At 39.6% G+C, this 24,897-nt stretch overlaps 1 protein-coding gene across 1 annotated transcript in view; it reads right to left on the bottom strand.

Annotated features, from left to right (window-relative positions):
- Window positions 1-10,344: 10,344 nt before the first annotated feature.
- Window positions 10,345-24,897, bottom strand: part of GLRB (glycine receptor beta) — a 47,657-nt gene continuing 33,104 nt past the window's right edge. The window contains exons 8-9 of the mRNA XM_068403497.1: window positions 21,003-21,295; window positions 10,345-10,641 (exon numbers count right to left, since the gene is read on the bottom strand). Coding sequence (XP_068259598.1) covers window positions 10,345-10,641; window positions 21,003-21,295 — 590 coding nt within the window. The remainder of the gene's footprint in view (window positions 10,642-21,002; window positions 21,296-24,897) is intronic.

Genomic DNA, 24,897 nt, shown 5'->3' on the forward strand with positions numbered 1-24,897 from the left:
TAAATTTAGAGGTTGGTGAGCTACAGCAAAGAAATGTCAAAGGCAATGAAATGAGCTTACTCAAAACACCCAAGATCTCCTTTAGAAAAAAACAAGGGAAAAATAAAGAGATCAGAAACTTCTAGCCTCAAACATGTATCCAGAATAATCCGGTTCTTACTGATGTTTTCATACCAGAATAGTAGCAATAGTTCAGATTTTCTTTACAGCAAGAAGAGTTCAGTTATTTGAGGCAGTTAGGGAAAATCACAGATCTCATAAGCACTCTGAGTGCTACCGCTGAAAAAGAGAGCAGAAAGCAATATTACTTCGTCACAGCTATTGCAGTGCTGCACATAAAAAAATGTCTGTAGTATAAACGTTATGCTTTGGAGTGGAATTTTCTCCATTAATCATCTGATTATTTTATAATTTTATTAATTATAACTCATCTCAATACAGTGCCTCATTAGAAGAACAGACAATTTGGTGTTATTGACAAACAGTTGTGTGATACATATGGATAATCAATTACAGTAACATCCCATGAAATGACACTGAAGTTAAATGGATTGAAAATACCACCCTTCATGGGCTCCTGCAATCTTCTGCTTTTGAATGCCAACCGCGAAAGAAAACCCTGCCTTCTGACAGGAGCAGTGCTGGGCTTCCACTCCGTCCTGGAGAAGGCAGCGAGAAACGCGTGAGGCAGACAGATGTGTGGCATCCACTTTTAACTTCCTCTATATAAACCAGTCCCCAGGTGATTATATCTACACTCCTGTTGGATTCTTGTCCTATAAATGAGAGACTGTATTGCCTAATGCGAGCTTCCCACCTCAAGGATTTAGCTAACAAACCCCAGGAAACTTATCTATACTTTTTACTATCCCTTTCTTAATTTATTTACTAGTAATTAATTTAATATATTTATTAATTACTATATAGCATTACTAATACTAACAACCTAGAAAAATATGAGAGACAATTAATCACTGTTTTTCTTTAAAAAACAGTACTTATTGATTACATTCTGTGTGACAAAACTTGTTCTGAGCTTGCAATTGAAGGAGCTACTCCAGCATGCGATTTAATATCCTGTGGCCCACAGAGCTCGCTTGGTGCCATGGCAGGGGATGATTTATTTTACAGGGAACTGAAAAACTACATGGTATGATACTGATGTACTTTGAAAATACTTGGAAAACAAAATAATAAGAATGGAAGGGGAAAATACTGGTAAGTTATTAAATCCTGACAAGCTGTTTTTATGAAGGCTTAGTCCTAAGAATGCCACTATATTAAATATGGATATGTATGCATATATACGTTCAATTATAAATTAATAAATGTACTGTTTTAAAAGATACGACTTCTTCCTTTGTAATTCTGCAGATTCTTCTGTGAAATTTGAATCTAAGGAAGGAGCTGTGAGGTTATTTTAAGAATCTTTTTTAGAGATCAGAAAGGAGTAATATTAAAGGGAAGCATGTATACATACAGTGGGTCTGATCCTCCTCTGAGAGGAAATGAGAAAGAACTACAGTGTAAAGCCAGTGTAAATGAGGGGGAGTATCAGGTACTTGAAATCAGAGCCAGACTACTTCCAGAAATGTTAAGACTGGGGGGGAGACAAATACAGATATCACTACTGTATACAACTGAATCTATTATTAATAATGGCTGAAGTAATTTGTATTATTATTTGTGTGCATTACAGTAGTGCCATGAGGCAGTGCACAACATACAGCAACAGATTGTCTTTCATCCCAGCCATGTCCAATCTAAACAAAAGGCCCTTAGCGCAACGGAAGGTAGCGTTGTTACCATCTATCATTTGATGCAGAGGAACGTAAGAAAACAGAGAAGATGATAGTTTGCCAAAGTAGCGCAGGAGATCTGGGGAAGGGCCACGTGGCTCTCTTTCGTTACTGGATACTGTGCTTATCTATAGGCCCTCACTTACGTACGATGTTCAAACTCAGGCTGTATACGGAGCCGTGCCTTCAGTCACGCGCCGTGCACCAGTCAGATAACAGCAGTTGTTTTACTGCTTGGTCAGAGAAGAAATAATTCCATCAATGATTGAATTCTTGCAGCATGAACTGGCAGAAAGACCATATTACAGGAGAGCACACTCATCAGGCGCAGATAGGAGGTCATTATGGACAAGGCTACCTGGTCTTTTGTATAAACGTATATTTTTCTTTTCAGAAGAGAAATGAAAACTGTTGAAAGATTCAATGTTGTCCTGTCTTTTAAGTCTGGATCTCCTTTCAGCCAAAATAATTTATTCCAATTGTCAAAGCTCATCAGACTCTCAGCGTGAGTCTTGCATAAATGGATTTATTCCTGGCTGTTTCATTTGCACACTCCATGAAAATTTTTTCCACCTATTTAATTTCATCAAGGATTTCTTCATAGAGACTAGTAAACTTGCTGCAAGAGCACTGTAATGTAAAAGACACTCTTTCTTTCCTATATTCCTGTGGAAAAAAATAGGAGAAACCACAATATACTTTAATAATTAATATATTTGGAAAAATTCCCATTTTAAGATTCTGTTCCTGAAATGGGAACAATAAGGAAGCATATGATAAATAAAGCAATAAAGCCATGCTTATGGGTAATGGATAATAAAGTGCTGCCAACTTGGATACACAGTTTCTGTTTAAAATCTCCCATGGTAAAATTCATAATAGTCTGTAATCTACAGTAGTGGTGTAAAATCCTCCCATGAAACTGCAGCATCTGTGAATATTACTATGGCATCGTTGTTGTTATTTTTCTAAATAAAGTGCCTCTTTGTTGCAAGAAAACTCATCAAGTGGAGAATGTGATGAACACGTTATTGCAAAGGCAAAGGGTCTGGGGAACCTTGTTGTGTTTTCCTTTGCCTAGTTTGCATTGAACGCAGCCGTATAGGGCAGGTCCTACACAGGGAGTCTTGTCTTTGTCCGTGTTTCTGTAGGGCAGCCATACCAACTTCAGCAGCAGTAGATCCTCCAAAGCCTTCCTGGCTTTAAGACCACAGCAAGGGAAGAGCTTTAAGTCCAGAGAAAACAAGCAGGGCCAATGCGATCCTCTCCTGCTGTTACGCACATTTGTTTATTCATTTAAGAAATTTATTTATTTGAGAAGTTTTCACCTCAGGGAAACAACCAACTAGAAAATATGAAGAATTAATAAATGAAGACTAAAGTTTAATTCCACGAAGTAGATTACAGCCCACGGCGCATGCTGTATATCATTTGTATTTGCTTGAAAAAAAGAAGATTGTTTCTGTAATAGCCTGATCCTGAAGCACATGCAGGAGGGGGATGGAAGCAGAGCTGCCTCAGAAGCTGACACAGTCAGACAGATATTTTAAAAAGCCTACAAAGATTTTACACCCTCTGGTAGGCTGAGGCTAAACAGGATTTGTCAGAAGCGGGAGCAGGTAGCAAGATAGGCTTTGTCGACAGGAGCAACTGATGGTGTAGTGGTATTGGTCAAAAACATTAGTCTTTAGTCAGTTCCTGTCAGTATTACGCCTTTGAAATAGCCAGACTTCAAATTAATGTTTTCCAACGAGCTGGCCTTTGGGAGTCAAAGAAACAAACAAATTAATCTGAAAGAACGAGACACTGCCTGAGACACTGATAAATCTGTTATGACAATGTAAGGCTTATTAAACACTGAGAAATGTATTTCCCTAGCCTCTGGGTCAGATGCAAGTTTTAAGGTTAATAGAGAAAATCAACATTTAAAAAAATGTCACATGAACTACTTTTTTCATATTCTGCTTTTGACAAGAAATACATGATTCAATACACTTAACTCAAAAATACAATGCATGTAGCAAGGTGCTATCCAAATAACACAATATTCTGAGTTGTATGGACATAACTAAAATGGGATAATGTAGATGGTGTTAAAATATGAGAAACAAGGGAGTCCCAGGTCTTCTCATGTATTACCGTTCATCTGTTCTTGGACATCAGTGCTGGCTTGCCTTCATGAACTCCGTCAGAGTCACACACATGATCTTTGCTCTGACTGTATGGAGGTGAAATTTAGGTTAGCTGAAGCGTATTGCCGAGGAAATAACTCAGTCTTGATAAAAGGAGTGCTTTGCAGAACAGAAACGCTGAACAGTGCTATTGATTATCATCACGTATGCTACAGCGAAAGAGGGTGGAAACACAGGGGCTGCCTACACACAGCTTTTCCTCTCAGTAGCAGTCACAGTTTCAGTAGGGATTTTTCTTGCAATTTATAGTGTTAGAGAAGCATTCCTCTGAGTTGAAAGGTTTTTGCAGGGGGCAGTGGTACAGCAACTTGACATGCTATACCCAGGATGGATTCTTGGGCCCAAAAAGCTCTTGAGTTTTCTTCCTCAAGTGAAAAATGACCCCCGCTGTGGATATTCATAGAATAGAAAGAAACAGGCACACACAGATATATATGAAAAACCAATACTATCCACTGCCACAGCCTGAAGGACTCATCAGGTGGAAAACAGTTATCCAAAACCTTTTCCTTTCTACTCCACAGTCCCCATACTTCTTCCTTTCAAAGTATGTCATGTGGCTTAACCAACTGCCTAGTGGGATAGAAACTCTTAGCAACCCCCATTGCCTTACAGGTTGTTTTCCATCACTGTATAAATCATACTTTCAAGCAATAAGGGGAAAGACCATTAATTTTCTTGTACTAAAAGACGTGTGCTTAATGTACTTGCTGTCTCTGCATGATAGCTAATGGTGCCAGACAGACTTGAGATTTACCTCAATACTCCAAAGAAGAGTTGCCTAACAAGCTTGAAGGTCCTTCAAATACCTTCCCTGTTTGGAGGGAGTCAGTCAATGCTGTTCTCCAGAACCCTGATAAGCACTGACATGTTGAGAAACACTATGCTGAAAAGCAATCAGTGCCCCTCAAAACTAGGACTGATGTCTGTGGACAATCTGGAAGCCAAAAAAGACTTTTGTAGTCTTAGTCTCATTAGTCTCACTGGTTTCTTTAGTCTCATTATTCATTTAAAAATTTACGATCTACTATCCACTATTAAGAGTTAGAGACTTTAAACAGAATGGCTATTTTAAAATGTAAAAGGGATAGTCTTATGACCTAGACTCAGAGGCAACTTCATTCTTGTTCAGGTGGGCGAATCCAGCTTATTCTTTTACACGTGCATTGGTTTGGGAAAACGAGTTTCATTTTTGGCACTACTGGTGAACGCTCTTGTCAGTACACAAAATTAAATATGGCAGAAGTGCTGCATGTCATGAAGACCCAAAGAGAGAACATTTTACAGTGGCATCTTTCACATCACCAGTGGGAAAAAAAATAATGCAGTTCTAGCACACAGTGTGTCATACAGCGTACATCAACATTTTGCAGACACGGGCTGATAAACACCCACATGAGCTAACTTTAAACCAACTATCTGAGCGTAATAGCCAAGGCAGCATAAAGCTTTGTGGGGGTTAACGCCAAAGTACATTTTCTCGTTTCCTACGCCAGCAGGTAGGCTTCCCAGCCGGAGCTCGCCGTTACCATGGCTACCTTGCCAGCCCTCCCCAAGTCAGCTAGTTTAAAGCTAATTTGGATAAACCTGCATTAGCTGCAGACATTTTAGTGAACGCAGTGTAGACATATTCATAGCAATGGAGGGTTTTCACAAAGATTTCAAAATAGCCATGCAATTTTTTTTTTAAATATCTGCTGACACTATTACCACTGATGGAATGAGTACAGGTGCTGGGAGGTAGAGGGGCAGACAACTTTCCTGAGTAAGTCAAAATGCCAGGGAGTGCTGCAAGCAGCCCAGATTCATTGGGATTTATTTGATACAATGGTATAGACAAAACCACAACAATGAGAACTTTATGTCTTTAAAACTGTATTTTGTTTTCTGTATGTTCCATTGTTTATTCAAGTGTAGAGCCTCCTATGCAAAGAACTAGTTTCTGTATTTTTCTGGCACCACAGATGAGCTTAATTTTTCTTTTTTTTTAGTAATTCTTTATATTTATATAAAAAGCAGCTAACTGTCATAGCATATTATTACTATACAGAGCAATTAAATATTTAGACACAATTAAATTGAATTGTACACAAACCCAAAACTATTATTCAATCTCTGTGTATCTGAATTTCTTTTTCTTTTCTCATTATCTTTCCTAATCCCAGAATTAGTACACCAAAGCATCAAGTGATGGTGTCCTATCATTCCCTTATCTGCTACACACCGCATTTGTACTCATTTCAGCACTGAACGATCTCTATAGCCTGAAAAATCACTTGACATTGCATATACTCAGGTTGCACTCCCTTGGAAATAAATAATTTATTGTTATCTATTCTAGGAATATCCTCAGCACAAGTCATCCAGTAACCATAACAGTAAGCTGCTTTCATTGAAGAAGAGACCAATGGTCTTAGCTGTATTATAATGTCTCTTTAATAGATTGCCTTAAAAGCTATGACAGACTGCTTAAGTAAGTTACTGTCTCTCTTCAGAGTGAAATATTTTGAAATAAAGATTACTTGTAAGTGCATTTCCTTCAAAATGATGATACAGTCAGATCAATCTCTGTGGGTCATGCTCACTGAAACTACCCCAAAATGCAGTGTTACTTCTTTGCCTTTAATGGGTAATAGGGCACTGAAGATGCTCTCCCTTTACCCACACATTTCCCTTTACTAAGTCCAAATTAATTTGAGGACTCTGAAGAATGAACGCTGCTCGGCAATGTTTCCAAGTGGTCAATCTTCTGTACATTGCTCTTACAGAAATAAACTCTCTTCCTTACTCAAAAGACAGACTGCTCACATGCACCATCTCAGCTAGAATTAATGTGAGACTGAAAAAAAGAGGTGCCCAAGAAACACTACAGAGCTGCTCCTAACACTGACTGTCAAATATGAGTCGAACTAGCATGAGAAAGTAAGGTGTGGACTACTCCACACCATCCATTTCACACATCCTAACAGAGAATTAGCACATAGCAGCTGCTACACTTTTCAAGTCACATCCTTGCTTATTGCGTAGCTTAAATTTTCAGATGCAGTTAAGCAATGAATTAATTTGTCTCCATGGAAATCCCTGCTGCAGTGTTTGAATAGAAAGATATCTAAAGGGCCACAACACTTTGAAAGAAAGGAATGAACTATTTGAATGCTACCCCTCGATGCTTAAGACCCCAGAAAATACTGAGGGTTTTTAAGGGTAAAACAAAAATTTGTAACTCTCCTGCCAGTAGAGAGGAGAACTTAAAGTAAATGTCAGCTGAAACACAGATGGTCTCTCCCTCAGAAACAGATTTTGCTGTCATGCAGTTTGTTCAGACATCATGACTAATTAATCTGGTTACTAATGTGTACTTCATGTGCCTCACCTTTGCTAGTATTGGAATGTCCTTATTTCTACCATTTTAAATTCATACTGCATGGCAAGTTTCTATAGCTGTCCATTGATTCTATGTCCATTTATTTTTAATTTATTAATATTTTTCCCTTCATATTATCACTATCAAATAATATCCTATACTGCCTATACAGTTTTATATTTGCACCTTGTTCTGGAAGCAAGTCAAGAGGCAAAGTTTTACAACTAGAGGGTGCTGGAGGACCATAATGTGATATGGTACACAAAACTCTCACTGACCTTTAGTGGAAAGAAGAAAAATAAAATAAATCAATTATTACTGCTCAGTCAGACAAGTTAATATATTCTGAGGTAATACAAACACCGCAATATTATCTAGTCTAAGTAAAAACAAAATTAATACTTTATAGCTGATACTGGTTTGTTTTAAATTTTGTTTCAAATTTGCTGTTAAACTTTGCTTCTGTCCTTAGTTTTTGTGCTGTAATGAATGAAAAGCCTTTATCTTAACAACACACATTCTTTTTGCTTCCTTTTGTGTGAGTGGGAAAGCAATTACAGTGTATTATTGATTACATGTTTTATGATAAAACACAAAAGCCATCAAGTAAGCAGGAAAGCAAGAAGGAACAAAGATTAATTTAACAATAAAATCTATAATTGAGATTATACAGATAGAATGTGGACATTAATTACAGATAAATCATTTAATAACAGTTCTAACAAGAAAATTATCTTCCAAAATTCAAATAATTTCTAACACAGGGTAATTATTTTCTTGCCTTCCAGTACTGTAAGAAAAAATAGAAGTATGAGAATAAATATTATCTATAAATATAGCGCTCTGATTGTACATAGAAAAATTACTCCTCCCTTCCTTCCCCTCTTTGACTTATCCTTATTGCTTCTTAGAGTCTCTGACAATTCCGTAAATACCTTCAACAGACAGAAATACTGAAACTTTGAACTAAACCTTAAAGATATCATTTCTTCCCACCCCGGTTCAACACAGTTCAGTAACATCTGGAATTTCCCTTCCATTTCCTCAGATGACAACGAAATCCAAAGGACAAACTGTGGCCGCTTGGTAAATTGGCTCCCTGAAATCTCCACGAGAAAGTGGCCAGGAAGATGGCAAAAAGCGCATGACCATATTCTGAAGAGCAGATCTCTTCAACCCCAACACAAATTGTAGCAACCAGGCTGTTGATCACAAAGTGGCAGTGGTTAGAAAAAAAACCCTGGGCATGTGCAGATCAGTCAGATACCCAGTGAAGCCAGCGTGGTGGGCTTCACTCTTTTCATATTCCCACTTTTGACCTTCTGGTTGTGCAGGCTGGATGTACGTGGATGACATTCATGTGGTGGGCAATACCCAAGTGATTTGACAGTCCACTTGTGGCCTGCATTGGCTCAACATATCCTGGATGAGCTAGAAATGTAGCACAACAAGTGGGATTGTGTCTGTTTCTGTGTTATGGAAGGTTTCACAAGTTTAATTCAGTCCCTCCCTAGCCTGCAAGGAGCCAATAATCCGTACTTCCTTTTATGAATTGCCAGTTAGTGAGAACTATCTTATTTTCACATTTTAACTAACTGTGGTGTCCCAGCTTTACAAGTGGAGACATGTTTCTCTACAGCACGCTCCCAAGGTCTGAGGCCCAGTCCCTATGCGTTCCCAGGGAACACACGCTACTCGGATGCCTACATACAAGCAGCTTTCTTTTGGCTGCATTTCATCTCATGACTTGCCCTTACTAAGGGATGTGCCCTGGCACTCACAGGGGACCACAGGTCCTGCCCTATGCACCCCGAGGAGATCGTGTTTAGGTAGTCTCCATGTCATAGGGTTTCCTCTGGAAATGGAGAGCAGTCTCCTATCAGAACTGTTTCACATGTAGGACCTTATTCTCCAAAAAGTAGCAGCCAAATCAATGAGTTGGTGAGTGAAGCCATTAATTAACACATAGGCACAAAGGCTCATGATATATTTAAGAGTCTCAGCCCCTTAGATCTTTGGACACGTCTTCACTTCTACCGGTGGCTAGGTGTTAGCTTTGGTCATCTGTGCTATGAAAGGCAAACAAAAAAAAATGGAATAAGACGTATTCCATGCAACAACAAAAAATTGTGACTTACCGCAGGCTTGCCAGATGCTACAGAGTAATATAAAAAAGTGTAACATAACCTGATACTGAACTGTATCTTGTGATGTTTCCCCAAAACTCCTGATATCTTTAGTCTAGAAAGTGGCCTGTTTGTTTTTGACATATTGTACCTAGTTTGTGCCTCAAGAAACAGCAGTCGAAATTTGGCCCAATGTTTTATTGTCAGCATATTCTCACACACTTAAGTGTGCCTGCTTGATGGATACAATTGTTTTTTTTCCTAAATGAGCTGAATTTACAAAATTAGTAATCCTCTGATCTTTATTTTTCCACATAGACCAGATCAGCTTATTCAGCGCTGCCTTCACTTACAAAGTGCAAATAATATGAATTACATCTTAGCTTTTTCTTCAACAGTGCCATCTAAAATTATACAAGAACAAGATGTTTGGGTTTTTTTTTCCTCTGGAAGTCAGCAGAAAAGCTGTTAAATACTACATATACTAGAATACTGATTTTAATAATACTCAACGTGCACATCGGTTTCATTGTCAGAAACACTTTAAATCTCTGTACGTTACTAATAACTGAAGAGCGTTATTCAGCTTTATAATGTAGTATGCATTGTCCTTCATATATATTCCTAAAGCAGGATGTATGCTGTACATTTATATACAATGTTGGCTGGAGCACAGACATTGCAGTGTCATGCTTTCATTCAGATTTCAGATGCCATAAATTCAGTACAATCGCATGGCATCAAAATGCAACGTATCGCTTTGCAAATACGCAAATAATTTCACACAGTGGCCTTCATGACTGGGAAAGGTTAATGAAATGGGATATATTTTACACATATGAAAAAAATAAATAAAAGATTTATCATAAGTATATGGACCAGTATATGACATTGAAGAACAAGAAGCAAAAAGGGAACAGTGCTCTTGCATAGAGATCAATCCTCTTTGCTGCTGATGGAATGACAGGCTTGGGAGGAGGAGGCTTCTTGTTGTTCTTGGCTTGAGATTTCCCGAGCCCATTGTTGACTTCAATGGGCTTCCCATAACAGTCATAATTTGATAATTCAAAATCCCTTGGCAAGCTTCCAACGATGCTGAAATCATTGGATCTCAGATCAGATTTCGAAGTGCAAACTTTTTTGCATCTGGTCTCACCAACCTATGAAATAAAGAGTGAGGGGAATCATGAATACTCACCATATTTCATTTACAAACTTAATGCAGCTGCTAGAGAACACTGCAAACAAACATATAGGAAATTACTTGTTGATAGGGATACACTACATCAGCCTAATTTGCTGAATGGTTGCATTATAAAGTACTTAAGGATGATCAGTCAATTATATAAACTAATCCAAACATTCATAATTGTGTAATTTTTCATGCACAAGGTGCCTCATGCTGTGCAACCCGCTATAGTTAGACTCCTTCATTTTAAGATGATAGAAGGGGAGAGAATATTTCTGTAGAGAGTATCTTCGGAAATTGGTTCTGTGCTGATGAACCTGCAGGACAGATACTATTCAATACTTATATTTTTCGGAGGCCTGGAAGCTATAGTCAGAGTTCACCCTAAAATTCAGTGTTTGATGAAACAATTAAAATCTGTTCTGGTTCTACAGAGTAGCCAGCTCAAGATCCTATATCTCATTCTAGGGTGACCACCTTCCATGATGGGAAGGCACTTTCTTTGTACCTGCAGTCCTTGGTGCCTCTCTAAAGACAGGTAACAAAGATGCGACACTGTTCTCAGCACTTCCCATCCGTATACTGGACAACTGTATAACTGGGAAATACAAATCCAGCAACTGAATACTTGTCTTTCCTACAGCTCTGTTAGTGCTCTTAGGGATCAAGTACTACTGTGCTATGGGGTAACCCCAGGTGAATCATTCTCTTTTACAGACCAGACAATCGTACTGGCACAGACAATGAACATTTAAAAGAAAAAAGTATTTTTTCTTTTACTGAAGTGTTTTGGGGTGTGGGGGGGAAGTTCCTATACTCCCTTCCTTGGATTTTATAAAGTTTATATTTCAGGTACAACAAATCTCTAGAACAACCATCCTCACACTGTTCAGGGAGCTTGAAGGGATTTGGAGACTACTTGCAAGGCACTGTGCTTTGCGACTCAGGTAAATCTCTCCCAAGGTTTCATTTCAACCGGACTACACAGTAAAGCAGGGAAAAAAAAAAACAACAAAAAAGAAGGAAAAAGAATACAGGTTATGAAACTTAACTGCATTATCAATAATGCTCTTTTTTCACATATATAACCTGAGAGTGAGTTGGAAAAAATGCTGGTTCACAAATCAGGTTATACACATGGGCAACTGACATTAACATAATTTTCCCTAGGGCTTCCTGGAGCCACCGATCCACTAAAACTTGGTTCTTCCAAAAGCTGATTGTCCCCACTTCCCAGTAGCCTCTCTCTCCTCCACAACACCTTCAGGCACTTTACTCTCAGCCCTCGGCACCTCTGGTCTTCTGCAGTCTTAGGCTGATAATTCGGGATATTTGCATCATCACATTTTGGAACTAAAATAAAAATAGTGAAATACAGTACCAGCCTTACAGATGAATCAAAAACATTCTGGAGAATATTATTAGTTTCTCTGTGACAACTGACAAGGTATCCTGGATGAAATGAACTGAGGTAGTCAGGAAGAGACCTAAACTTTGACTGGGGCTTTTATTGACATTACTGACAATGCAGATTGTGGCACAAGGTGGAAGAGAAGCAGAGCACTATTCCCTCAGCAAAGACTGGATACACCTCCCCAGATCTGTCAGACTTACATTTCTCAGGAAAACAGTACATTTTGAAACCAATGCACTACAACTGAGGTGCAAGTTACACAGCAAAATCAAGATTACAGCTTATAAAAAAGAAAAGCAACATAGGTATTCCATGATGGTAAGGCAAAACTATACACACAAATTTCCTGCAACTGTTTCCCAGTCATCAAAGAGCTGACAGCCTGGGATAGTGTTCATTATTGGAGTAGCAGGGGTAAACTGTCAAGTAAGGTGGTGACTGAGACACGTATGAACATGATTATGTGACCCTGCGTGACATGGGGACTGTCAGTCAGTGATCCAAGAGGTTCCTTCCAACCGGATCATACCCAGTGATATGGGACATAAAGATATAAAGCAGACCCTTGTGCAATGAAAGGGTAACTTGCATGACTGGGGAGCATGTTAACTGAAGAGTCACAGGAATATTACTTTTTTTCCATGGTCAAGACGGTAAGATTTAGTAAGGCCATTATAAGAAATAGAATCATGTATGAAATTACAAGCCTCCTTTTGGATTTGCAAACTTGTAGTCCATTCCTCATACTACCAGGGATATATTGTAAAACTCAGTGACACTAATTGTAGCCTAAGTGCTCTCATTTACAATACAGAATATTCCTGTTCCAACTGCATTATCTAGAGAGTTCTCCCCTAAAGGCTGCTACAAGTTGATTCTCATTCACTTGCAGGACACAGAACTGAGAGAATGGCTTCTAGGTCACCTGTGCCTTATAAGCAGAGGACTGTTTGTAGCATGTTCACACAGAACTCTGCTTAGTTTAGTGTCAGCTGTAGTACTGATTTATCAGGGTGACACAATTTCCATTGTAAGAACAACCTGGCCCAAATTTTTCTTTAGTAAGTTTATGTTACTTTTAAAAATAATTTCTTTCATTTCCCTGGCTTTACAAATATAATGTGTTTCTATTTTCTACATTCAGTTGCTGCCTAGACATATTTTTAAATTTATTTTCATGCTTCTCTTCGACTCTTCAATATTTCTGTTGTTTTAACCTAAATTTGCTTCAGTTGACCTACAGCTTTCCCTAAACAAAGTGAGATAATATATATTAAAAGTAGTTTATCTGCTTTTTATTCATCCTGTCTTGGTTTCTGCTAGAAGTGTAATGATATTCCTGACACCACAGGCTACAGGAACCATTTCTGTGGAAAATGATACCACAGGACTTTATTTTAGAGCACTACACTGAAGACTTGTAAAAAAAAGTAAAACATCGTTAGATGTTATACACTTTTGACTTCACCCTGACACAGAACTTCATCCTGGAAAATTTTTGATGTCTTTTGCCTTATCTTGCCCCAGCATCATGATCCGTGGGCCAGATCCAGCCTGCAGGATGCTTCCACCAGATCTATGGCTTTGCCCCCACAGGGGATGGAGAGCAGCTGTTTGGGAAGGGAAGGCTGCTGGAATAGTGCAGGGCCTCCCCACGTCCCTGATGGAGCCAGGCAGCTGCTCCTTGTCCCTCCAGCACGGAGGCGGGGGGGCTGAAGAGGGCATGGGAAGGTGACATGGCTCTGGGGGCTTGGCTGAAAACACAGACCTAGTTCCTGTTTCTCCCAGGACTGGGCCACCTTGGCTAGGTTTGGTATGTCGGACAGGACACCTGCCTTTTGATGAACAGCTCAGAAATATCTAAAAATTACTCCTAGAAGCCAGAAGGCCGCTTGTGATGATCCTTTCTCACCTTTTACAAAATTCAGGCTGCTGGGTGCCCACTGCCAAGCTCAGCACCTGCCGCTACCCTGGATGCCACAGCGTCTGGAGCTGCGCCGTGCGTGCCGCTGTGGCAGAGCCATACCTGGCTCAAAAAGCCTTTGTTTGCAGAGTTAGGGGAATAATGTGATAAGAAAGTGGGGAAAGAGAAGACGAAATAAGTGCTACCTGTGCACACAGACCAGCAGGGAGGGGGAACCAGTTCCCCATCGCTGCCTCTGCTGCTTCTGGTGGTCCTCATTACTCTCACATTCACTGCCCAAACTACTTATACCAGATTTTCCTTTAAAAACATCCAGAATGAAGAATTTTTTCCATGACCTTGCTCCTCACAAACATATGTACCTTATTTCTAACCTGAATTTATTTGGCTTCAATTTTCAGTCACGAGGCATGACTATAGTTAGTCTGATTAACTGCTGGTACTTACAGGCGGTAAGAAATCTAACCTTGATTTTGCATAATTCAGATGATGTAACCAGGCCAACATATGAAGCCAAGTCAAATGTTCTTCAGAGTTTCTTACCTCCATATCATTACTTCTGTCAACCTAATTGAAAATCTTTTAAAAAATTATATTCAGTTTGATTAAATCAATAAACAGACAGATCAGCTATAATTTCACTGACCCATTTAAATTTATTAGCTAACATGGGGCTGAATTATGAATAATATTAATGATAATTAATACTTATGAATAATAATTATCAGTCAGCCCTCTGTTAGGGCTGCAATATTTTCCCCTGATTGACGTCAGGCTTATAATTATTCCTGTTATGCCACTTAGCCTTTAAACGTATTGGCACGATGTTAGCTTCTTGCTGTCTTTTGGAACCCTCCCAGTTTTAAAGGATTTATTAAAAAATAAACATTAATGTTCCACAGCACTCATGGACCAGCTCTTTAAAAAATCCTAAATGCAACTTAAGCTGAAATCTCGATTGTAAAATGTCTAACTTTAATAGCTACTGTTTAACATCCTCATTAGCTGCTGTCAATGAAAGCTATTTCATCATCTGATTGAATATATCTGGCTTTTCCTCAAACACAGAGCAGAATATTTGTTCAACACTTTCGCCTTTTGTGCTGATTCTTGATACTTACAGCATCTCTGTCTAGTATTGGACCAATAGTCCTGTTACTGGTTTTTGTATTTTTGCTATACATGCAAAGTAACTTCCTATTGCCCTCAGTTATGCTAACCATATATCCCTTTTGTTACCTACACCTGTTATCTACACCTGTTTTCTGGATTTCAGCTTATATTAATTGCTATCAACTTCTCCATTTGCCAGCTAGAAGAAAAGAGAAATGCTTGAGGCTGAGTTAGTTTTCAGTCTTTGGGGAGTTTGTTTTAAATTGTGCTGTTTGTTGTTTTTTTAAAAAATTAGTATAGCTTCCCTTCTGCTCTGTAGCTGTTTTGAACATTGTTAGATAGCTCACCAGCATCATTCATATTTTTTGTTAAAATTCTTCAACCTAGATGAGAAAAAATAGTTTTCAAATTTATGCAATCTGTCCTTTCACAGCACTAAAAATACCAGGACTCGACTAGATTTGTTTTGTGCAAATAGAATGAAGATCCTTTTCAATTGACTGTTCATCCTGTGATCAAGTCCTCTTTATCCATCTGGATGAAGTGTAATATAAAATGCCATCATTTTGGATTCAAGAATTTTTGAGAGCAGAAATGTATTGTCCATAATTTCTAGCAAAGCTTTGAACATGCTACAGCACTGGCAGCCTCTCAAGCTCAGCATGCATCCCTCAGGCTGAAGTGCCTCCCTACTGTAATGCAGCATTCTCTGCCCTACACAGCACCTTTTCTCTGCCATAAAATCATTTCTTCTGCTGCATCCAACCTCTTTTGGCATGCAGATCTGTCACTCATGCTGCCAGTTGTGTAAGAGTCTTCCATGCAAGATGGAGTAGTTCTAACAAACTCTGTTATTAATCTTTCTTCCACTTGTTTTGTGCTCTTCTCTTGCTCTTGCCATAATGATAGATGTAGACCATCAATAAAGTAATGGTTGTTTAGCATTTGTGTGTATTCAGACTGAATATGTTTTCTGGTGCAGCTCAGCAGGAATTTGCTATCACATTCCAAATATATTCCTTGCAAATTCTTATCACCCCACTAACTGTAAAGTACAGCATAAAAAATATTCATACATAAAATATCACAGAATCACAGCATAGCTGAGGTTGGCAGGGACGTCTGGAGATCATCTAGTCCAACCCCCTGCTCAAAGCAGATTGCTTGGGGCCTTTTTACAGTCGTGTTCTGAATTATCTCCAAGGATGGATACGTGAGTCACTAGAGCAGAAAGTACCTACCCTGTACCTGAAATGCTGTCAGGAACTATTAAAACAGATTGCAGTCTGTGGTTTTGTGTACAAGATAAAATGTAAGCTGGGTTTCTGGTGGTTCTATAAGAAAAATCGGAGTCTGGAGTGCCACTTGAGGGGAAAAGACAATATGGGAAGATCAGGTCACCACAAGTCACCACCAGTGATCAGGTATATTATAAATCAGCAGAGATGAACATAACCCATACCAGGTTTCAGAGTTTAGATGCAGCTCTGACAAGATAAGGCAAGCAATAGCACCACTTCTCTTCAAAAATAACTGCGTTTAGAGCTGTTACCACCACTTGCATAGCAGTATTCATCATCTGCCAGAGCCATTCTTCTAGCAAATGTTCTCTCCAGTCATCAGCACATTATCTGTGGGGGACAGCTTCTATAAATGGGCTGGATGAAAATGCGAGTTTTCAAATCGAGGGGTGTTGTTATAGTTAACAGTGCAATCTCCCTGTAATCACGTCACCAGTGAAAGCAAAAAGAAACTGATTCATCTTCAAAACATCTCCCTTGTTGCTTGTTTTTCTCACTGTATGATATTACATTGCTAGGAAACACACGCAAACTCCTGCTGAGGATTCCCAATAAAAAGCCAGTGCCAGCAGTTACTACCGGGTTGCATAATTTTCTCCTCTGCTTAGAATAGCATCTACTTGCAGCCACTATGAGCTAAAGGAGCCAAACTGTTCTTTCTCATGGCTTCTTGCCTGTAAATGCATAGCCATTGCAGGTCCTAGCAAACACAGCAGTGCTTGTGTTGAATTGTCTCTTTTTCCTACAGATTCAGGCTGATCTTGCCAGATGCACTGCTTGGCTTTAATCAGACAGTCATATTGATAAACCTGGGGGCTTAAAATGGCGCTGACCTTTCAAGGGGTTTTGTCAGAGGGGTCATGAGTCATAAAGCATGGACCCGGGGGTTTGGCATATGCTGACAACATACAGCTTTTACATCAGCCAGTACCCAGGATTTGGTGGAAAGGAGAAGCAGCTGTGCATCCATGGAAGGCTTTCTCCATCTTTGGCTGATTCTCAGATTGTGAGCATTGTTTTCATCCTGCCATCTTCACTGTTGCTGTTGGTGACTATCAGCTGTGAGCACTGACTTTACTGACACAGGTGTGCTTTCTACTGAAAACTTCCAGGTGGACCCTTACAGGTTCTGCTACAGGGGATCTCTTCTCCTCACCTTCAATTATGAATGGCATCAAGCTTTTAATTTTTAGGATATATTGAAAAGTTTATCCCTTTACCCAATTTCTTGTCATAAAAAATGAACAATAGCCTCTTGTATTTTTAAGTATGATCATGTGTTTTTGTTATGGCTTGTTTTGTACTAACATCAAACATGCCATATCTCCAGACCAGATGCCATTTTTATCTTTCACAAACGGAGCAAGCACAGGAAAGCAAGTTGTTCCATGAGGGCTGGAACCAGGGATGCCTGACCACCCCACCTGCTTCCCTGTGCTCCCTCCGATCCTCCCCACGGCTGGGACGTTCTCCCCCAACAACCCTGCTGTACCTTACTTACTGGCCTCTTACCCAAATCTCCTGCAGAGACATCACTGCTGCAATGTGCACTGCTGCAAGAGGCAGCAAGAGTGCAACTTGCTGCTCGGGTAAAGCTGGCAAACTGGCCTGGCATCGGGATCAGGGGCATTTTAAAGTGAAATAAAGCAATTTCTCTTTTTAAACTTGATTCCCCTCTAATAACTTACAGATATGTATCAGCACCATTCAGTTAATGTCTCATAATAAAGAATTGCTTCATTTAAGCTGGAGAAAGATTTATAAATGCAATTATTCATCTGCTCTCTTTTTCCCCACTTGGAATCTTCTGCTTCCAGGTCTTTCCTGTTGGCTTTACCTTTGAGACCCATCTGGTCTATCCACTGCTTCAAGCCTAGCTATGGAGAGATTTCCAGCTATACCGTCAGTCACTTTTGCCTGTATCACCTCCTATGTGGAAAGAGAACATCCTCGAACATTTCTGTATTTCTATGACGCACACTCATGTCAGGGATGCAGCTCCAAGTTGTCCTCCTTTTCTCCTAAAGCTATACATTGGTTTGCCTAAGTCTTTCCAGACATTTAGCACAGTATTTGCTCTCTCTTCACACACAATCCTACACAACCCTGATGAGAAACAGCTCCTGAAGTTTTGGGACAGCACTCTGGCCTCTTTTTGTTTCATATTCTTTATGCCTTTCAACATACAGTTTTTTTCCATTACCTGTTTCTTTAATGTTTCCCTCCCTCGCATATTTGCCATATGAGAAATGCATTCCCTACTTGATCATTATTAGGTCTGTATGGGAGCGATTTTGTGGGGCAGGCCTAGTTTTGGATTAGGAGCCAGAGCTACCGAAAGATTTAGACCTGTTCTGATTTAGGAGTTTAGTACAGGCTTCTCCAAGGCTGAGAACTTTAAAAGTACTCCTGTGCGGTAGATGGTTCAGAAAGGGAGTTTTCAGCTAGGCAGATTTATAGCATTCAAATATATAGAATCTAGCATCACTGTCCTACCACATCCTTATGTCAAATGATTAATCAGTCTGGGACCTTTTTCTGTTTCAGCCTGCTGATCTTCCCATAAATTACCAGCCCAGGACACCCTTCCTCAGGTAGACTATATTTCAAAGCAGGTGGCTGGATACAAGCTGGATCACAAGCCAGGAGGGGAGATGACCACTCAGGCACAGCACGAGCTTTTACAGCAATGAATACGTATTTCCAATATGTCTTGGTAAACGAATGTTTTGTAACTCCGTGTATAAAGATCATCAGAAGATACTCATGTCTAAGACTCCATATAAATCCAATACAGATTATTGTTGCAGAGATTACAGATATTGGAATGTTAAAGGTCTCTGATAACAAATTGGGAAGACCCTGAAAAGTGCAGGTCAAACATGAGATGCTGGATCTGACATTGCAAGATTGTGGAGAGGAGATACTGCAAGATCTTGGAGGGTAGACTGAGGTCTGAATCCTAAAAACCTTCAGCCTACTGCTAGATACCATTGATGGGGAATGTTGCTTAATTTTTGTGGACAATGACTCTCCGTCCTTTAACTCTTAAAATGCACTGTGCACCCAAACTTGCCTTCTTGAAAAAATTTATTAAGAGATTAAAGGATAGCATAGGTGATAAAATTTATTATATTATTCTCCTTATGGCTATGGCAAGCACCTTAAAGGGTGTACACACCGAGGAGAGTCAGTAATTTAGCAATTTGGTTTTGTTCACACTACTGGAAAAATGTAGTTTTTTGTTAATCTTGTCGTTGATCAAGTGGTACACTTACACTTGTTAAATACTTGAAATAGGAATAAATAGATTTTATGCTGCTTTGCTGGACTGTTGCAACTATTTTTTCACAAGAAACAGCTGAATTTGGGACCTGCAAATTGCTGAACACAAAAATATCCCGTTCAGTTCAGGGGAAGAAAAACTGTAGCAGAGCCATCTTTCTTTCTACTCAGCTCCCACGTTGCCTGTGCTTCGGGAATTACTTGTGACACAAGTCAAAGCAGACATGGGGTTGCTCTAAGCTGAGTCTGGTTGCCTGCCAAAAGAGTTCCCAGGAGACTTCTACCGGGTGAGAATTATGGTAGTCAAATGCACTGCTCTGCGATATCTACAGCTCCTCTGGGCTGGGGGTAATTAGTTATGGGGCAATGCCAGCTTGATACTAGGACAGGGTTTCTGCCTTTCTGGCATAAACTACTCCCTCCTTAAAGCAGCTTTACGGTCATATTGTACTCTCCCGATGTTATCACTTGGTTCTGGCCTAATAGCTTTATTTTACACATCTAAACTGCCAAGTCATTGAAAACTACAAGCCAAATTCGTATTCCATATATTGTAGCATAATGTATTTTCTTCTGTGGAATAAATGTCATTTAAATATCACTCAGGACTGAGGGCAGTTGGCCTGGGATGTCTGATAACTCTGGGAGCACAAAGTGAGAGTTATACAACACCAGGAAGCTACCATCATGATGGAAAACTTTGGCCTAAGCTGAGAGGTACATCTCATCTTTATCCATATAATGAGATCTGACCAATTTACCCATAAACTCTATCTGGCAACACAGGAAATGCGGAACTGTTTGACAGACAAACAGACTTATCTTTTGTTTACAAATGCCAAGACTTCTGGATCCCTGGCTTCAGAGATGCTTGACATGCAATGTGGTGCAGCTGTGGCCACCCCGGGGAAAGCAATGAGATGGGTGTTATTTGAATACGCTCTCAGCAAATACTGACTGAGAGTCCTGTCCTCTGAATAGTTACAGCTTGACAGCTGCTATTTATAAGGAGAAAAATAGCAACTGTAAAGCTGCTTGCTACTTTATTTACCTGAAGCTCAGCAGCAGGCATGGCGCTAGGATATTAAAAGACAAATTTTTCATTTAGTACCTCTGACCCCAAATCACTAGGGACCAACTGGTCAGATTGCTAGCCATTAATTACCAGCATGTTTTTAATGACTTGGCTACTTCTAAGATTAAGTACTATCCAAAACTATTACAACAGTATATTCCTGGAATTGCGTTAAGAGAGAATAATGCTGATTTTGCGTACACAGCTTCGCAGCTCCTACCTGTAAAGTGCTGATGTGGACAGGAGTCCCTGTGCCATTCACTGTGTTCTTCTTGGCAGCATTTCCACCCTTCCCTTCCGCTTGCTCTGCCTTGGCAATCTTTGCTTTTTCAGCTTCAATTCTCTTTGGATTGTTTAGCATTACCTGAACCACCGCATACTCCACCAGGGATGCAAACCCAAAGAGAAGGCAAACAATCAGCCAGACATCTAAGGCCTTCACGTAAGACACTTTGGGAAGTTCAGCGGCAAGAGTGGTACATTCAGATGCCAAGCTGAGCACTGAGAAAATACCTACGGAAAGAAGAACAATATATTAATTACAGAAAACTTACCCTTATTGACACTGGCTGCGCTCTTCCTCTGAAACAGGCAACACTGAATGATGTTTTGTAACAGCGAATGGGACTTCACAATGCGGTCGGTGTGTTTTGCAGCAGGTAGACAAAGTGCACATGCCTTCGGTTAATGAACAGGTTAAACTGAATACTCATGTAGGATACTGCAGTTAGTGATGAATTATTAATAATGAGTACCTTCATTTTAAAAATGGAGAAAGAAATAAGTGAGGCTAGACTGGTTGCTGTGGTTTTCCTGCTTCATCACACATCACACAACTGGGAAATGGGCTTTCCAGAGGCTTATGCTACAATGTGCATCTAAGTCTGGCAAAATGGAAGCAAAACATATGATACTTAAATCAAAAGACTCCAAGTCCTTTAAATTAGACTTGAAGAGTTACTGTTGCCCTGAAATCTGAATTGTGCTACAGCAGGGGCAATTCTCTGAATGACTTGTCCACAAGTGTGATATGCAAAACCTCTTAGGTGAATATTTTGCTAAAAAGCAAAACTGTACCAGCACATTAAAAAGGCTGTATTCCCAATTCACCGTGAATATGAAAACACTGAGGTGATTGAGGGTCTACAATCATTCTCTATTTCATCTTCCGATCTAGGGGAAGCTTTCTAGATAACGGGCTTTTCAGGAAGCCCTTATCATGAAAAAAGAATACATCTGCAAAGGCTGTTGAAAGGTCACACTCATTGTCAAAATAGGTTTCAACAAGCACTGCTCCTTACAAGGCTTCCAAATGTCACCATCAACACAGGGCTCCTTACTAGGCTTCCAAATGTCACCATCAACACAGGGCTCACGTTGCAAGAAACAATATACAAGCCTGATCCCAAAGATGCTCCTATGAAATGGTAAAAGTAGCAAGAACAGCTACATTTGGAAAAAGATAACTTTAGAAGTGGCTGTCATGTGGGGAAAACTTGTTTCACCCTCCCAGTTCAGAATGTCCCATTTTGTTTTTGTGAACGCTAATGACAAAAATATTTTTTAGTTATGAGTGGGTGGCTTCATTAAATGTAATTGATGTCTATAGAAAAGCTGGCCAAAAGGAGATACTCAGTCTTAACTATGTTTCTTATATTGGTCATGTGTGCTATTCAAAGCATGAAAAACATTGTAATTCATAGAGAGATCATTTTCTTCAGATCCATTTTAAGTAACTGAGGATGTGAAGACTGATAAAACTGGAAGTACCTGTATTGGCCTATGAAAGTATTACATTCTAGTTGATTATAAATAACATATCATTATTTTGCTGCTGTTCCCATTTGGATTTCAATAAGATTGATAAGATAATTTATTTGGTATTAATCTCAAATGGGCAAATTATTAGCTGCTAAAACAGTGAAGAACAACTATAAAGAAATCATTACAGTTATATGATTTTAAAATACTAAATCTTATGGTGTTTTATTTTGAAATGTGTAATAACAACGTATCACTGCAGAGCTGGATTTTTTTGTCCACTGGGTTAATACAGAATGGCTAGATGTGCTATGTCAGATCATAATGACATGGCAAATACTGAACAAACAAACCTCAGTGTCCACTCTGGCTTATTTTCGATCTAGTGTATCTGAAACATTCCAGTATAAACAGGCCCATAAGGATAGCAAGTCAGCATAGAATAGTCTCCTTTTTTGTAAATTTATTTTCACTGACCAACACTGTCTTGGGCTGAACACTAATTATGGATCATAATGTACTGAAATAACAAGTACCAATAAGGCTGTATTGCCTCTTAACTTATAAAGGACACCCCTGCCTATGCCCAGCTTTCTGTTTGTTCTCTAACAGTGTACCATATCAAGTACTGTGCCATATCTGTGCTAGACTTCTGAAAGGCAGGCTCTACCCTTACCGTGAATAACCAAATTAGCCAATGACATGGACTGGCTCAACATCTTGGATATTGTCATTTTTTTCCTACTAACTTCAAAAGTGTTTACTATCTTAGTATGCGAGTATTATTATCATACCTGGTGTTTAAAACATTTGTATAACCACTTTATAGAGCTTAAAATACTAGATCTTTCAATCTTAGATTTAATTCTACAAAACTAACTTATAAATTCCACTAGCTGAAAAGATTTTAGTGGCGCTTTTATCAATTTGTTCAGTAGAGCAATTGAGGTCATGGTGACCCACTGCTAATTTTCATTTGCCTCCATTCCTAGGATGAAAAGTTAATTCTCAGAGTCTGAGAAACTTCTAGGTTTTCAAGGTAACAATAAAATGAGATCAAAGCACAGAAATATTCCATTAAGCAACTCTTTGCTGCCAGATCAGAGTTGGCATGGCCTTGGAGACCCTAGGACCAGAGCTGTAAGTTGCACCTCTGGCAGCGGCTGCACTGGGTACCTACCTAACACAGTCCAAAGCCTAGGGCTCAAACTGAGTGAGGAGAATGAATAAATAAACTGCAAAAAAAAATCCCCTTTTCTTCTCAGGGAGCACTAAAGAGAAGGGATAGAGCTCCTTCCTCTACAGTTGCAAAGTAAAGGGAAAGTTGGCATTTTCGCCCCCACTGTGGCAACCCTCTTGATGGCGAAGTTTAGTTTATCAGTAAGGTTAGTTAGCTCCCAGCCTAAAGCATGATTGTAGAACTGCCTAAGGTTACATGTGGATAATATTAGAAAGTGCCAACCCAGCCAAGCACTTCAGCACGTGCTGCCAGATACATAAATCTCCCTTTTTTGAATCCATCAAAATTACTGGCCTCAACACTATCTCCTGGCAGTGCATTCCACAGGTTAATCATATGCTGCATAAAACAGTATTTTCTGGTTTATATTACTGCTTTAAAAATGTCTGGCTTCATCTCACTAGTGTTGTTGGAAAAGGTAATATTCTGTCTTCCTTTCCTTTTAATTTGATATCTCTAATACATTCTCTTCTCTCATTAAACTTCATAAACTAAAAGACATACTCTTGCCAATCCTTCCTCATACTACAGTTCTAACATATATCTTTATGTCTTCCTCTGAGGCTCTACATTTGTTACGATTTTATGACTAGAACTAAGACAGATCTGAGGACAGGAGTGGTGGGGCAGGGGCATGCCTGTTCTCAGATGTAGCTGTCCTTTGTATGTGTGGAATATATAATCACTGCCCCAAGCCTTCAGTTACCCTGTTGCACCCCAACCTGCACTCTGCACTAATGCTCCATGCTGTCAGGCTGCTGTGTGTGTACAGAAGTCCAATGTCGCTCAGATCCCTACGGCTCCAGGAAAGACCTTACTCCCTTTGGGAATCACATGGCAGTGAAGGAAAGGAATTTCTTAAACCGATGCTGGCACACTGTCCACCTGTAAAGAACTGGAAAGTCCTCTGTTGGGCTCATTAAAAGGTGAAACACCAGCATTTAATTAGAAAGAAGCATTCAGTAATATCAGTCTTTACGTCACTTAGCCACAGCTGTCCAGGTACCAGTCCTTTGTGGACTTCCCTACCACCAGATGATCTAACTGGGTCCTGCACGTGGGTCGGGGCAATCCCGAGCACAAATACAGGCTGGGTGGACAATGGATCAAGAGC

Source organism: Nyctibius grandis, chromosome 6 (assembly GCF_013368605.1).
Source record: "Nyctibius grandis isolate bNycGra1 chromosome 6, bNycGra1.pri, whole genome shotgun sequence".
Taxonomy (NCBI): Eukaryota; Metazoa; Chordata; class Aves; order Nyctibiiformes; family Nyctibiidae; genus Nyctibius; species Nyctibius grandis.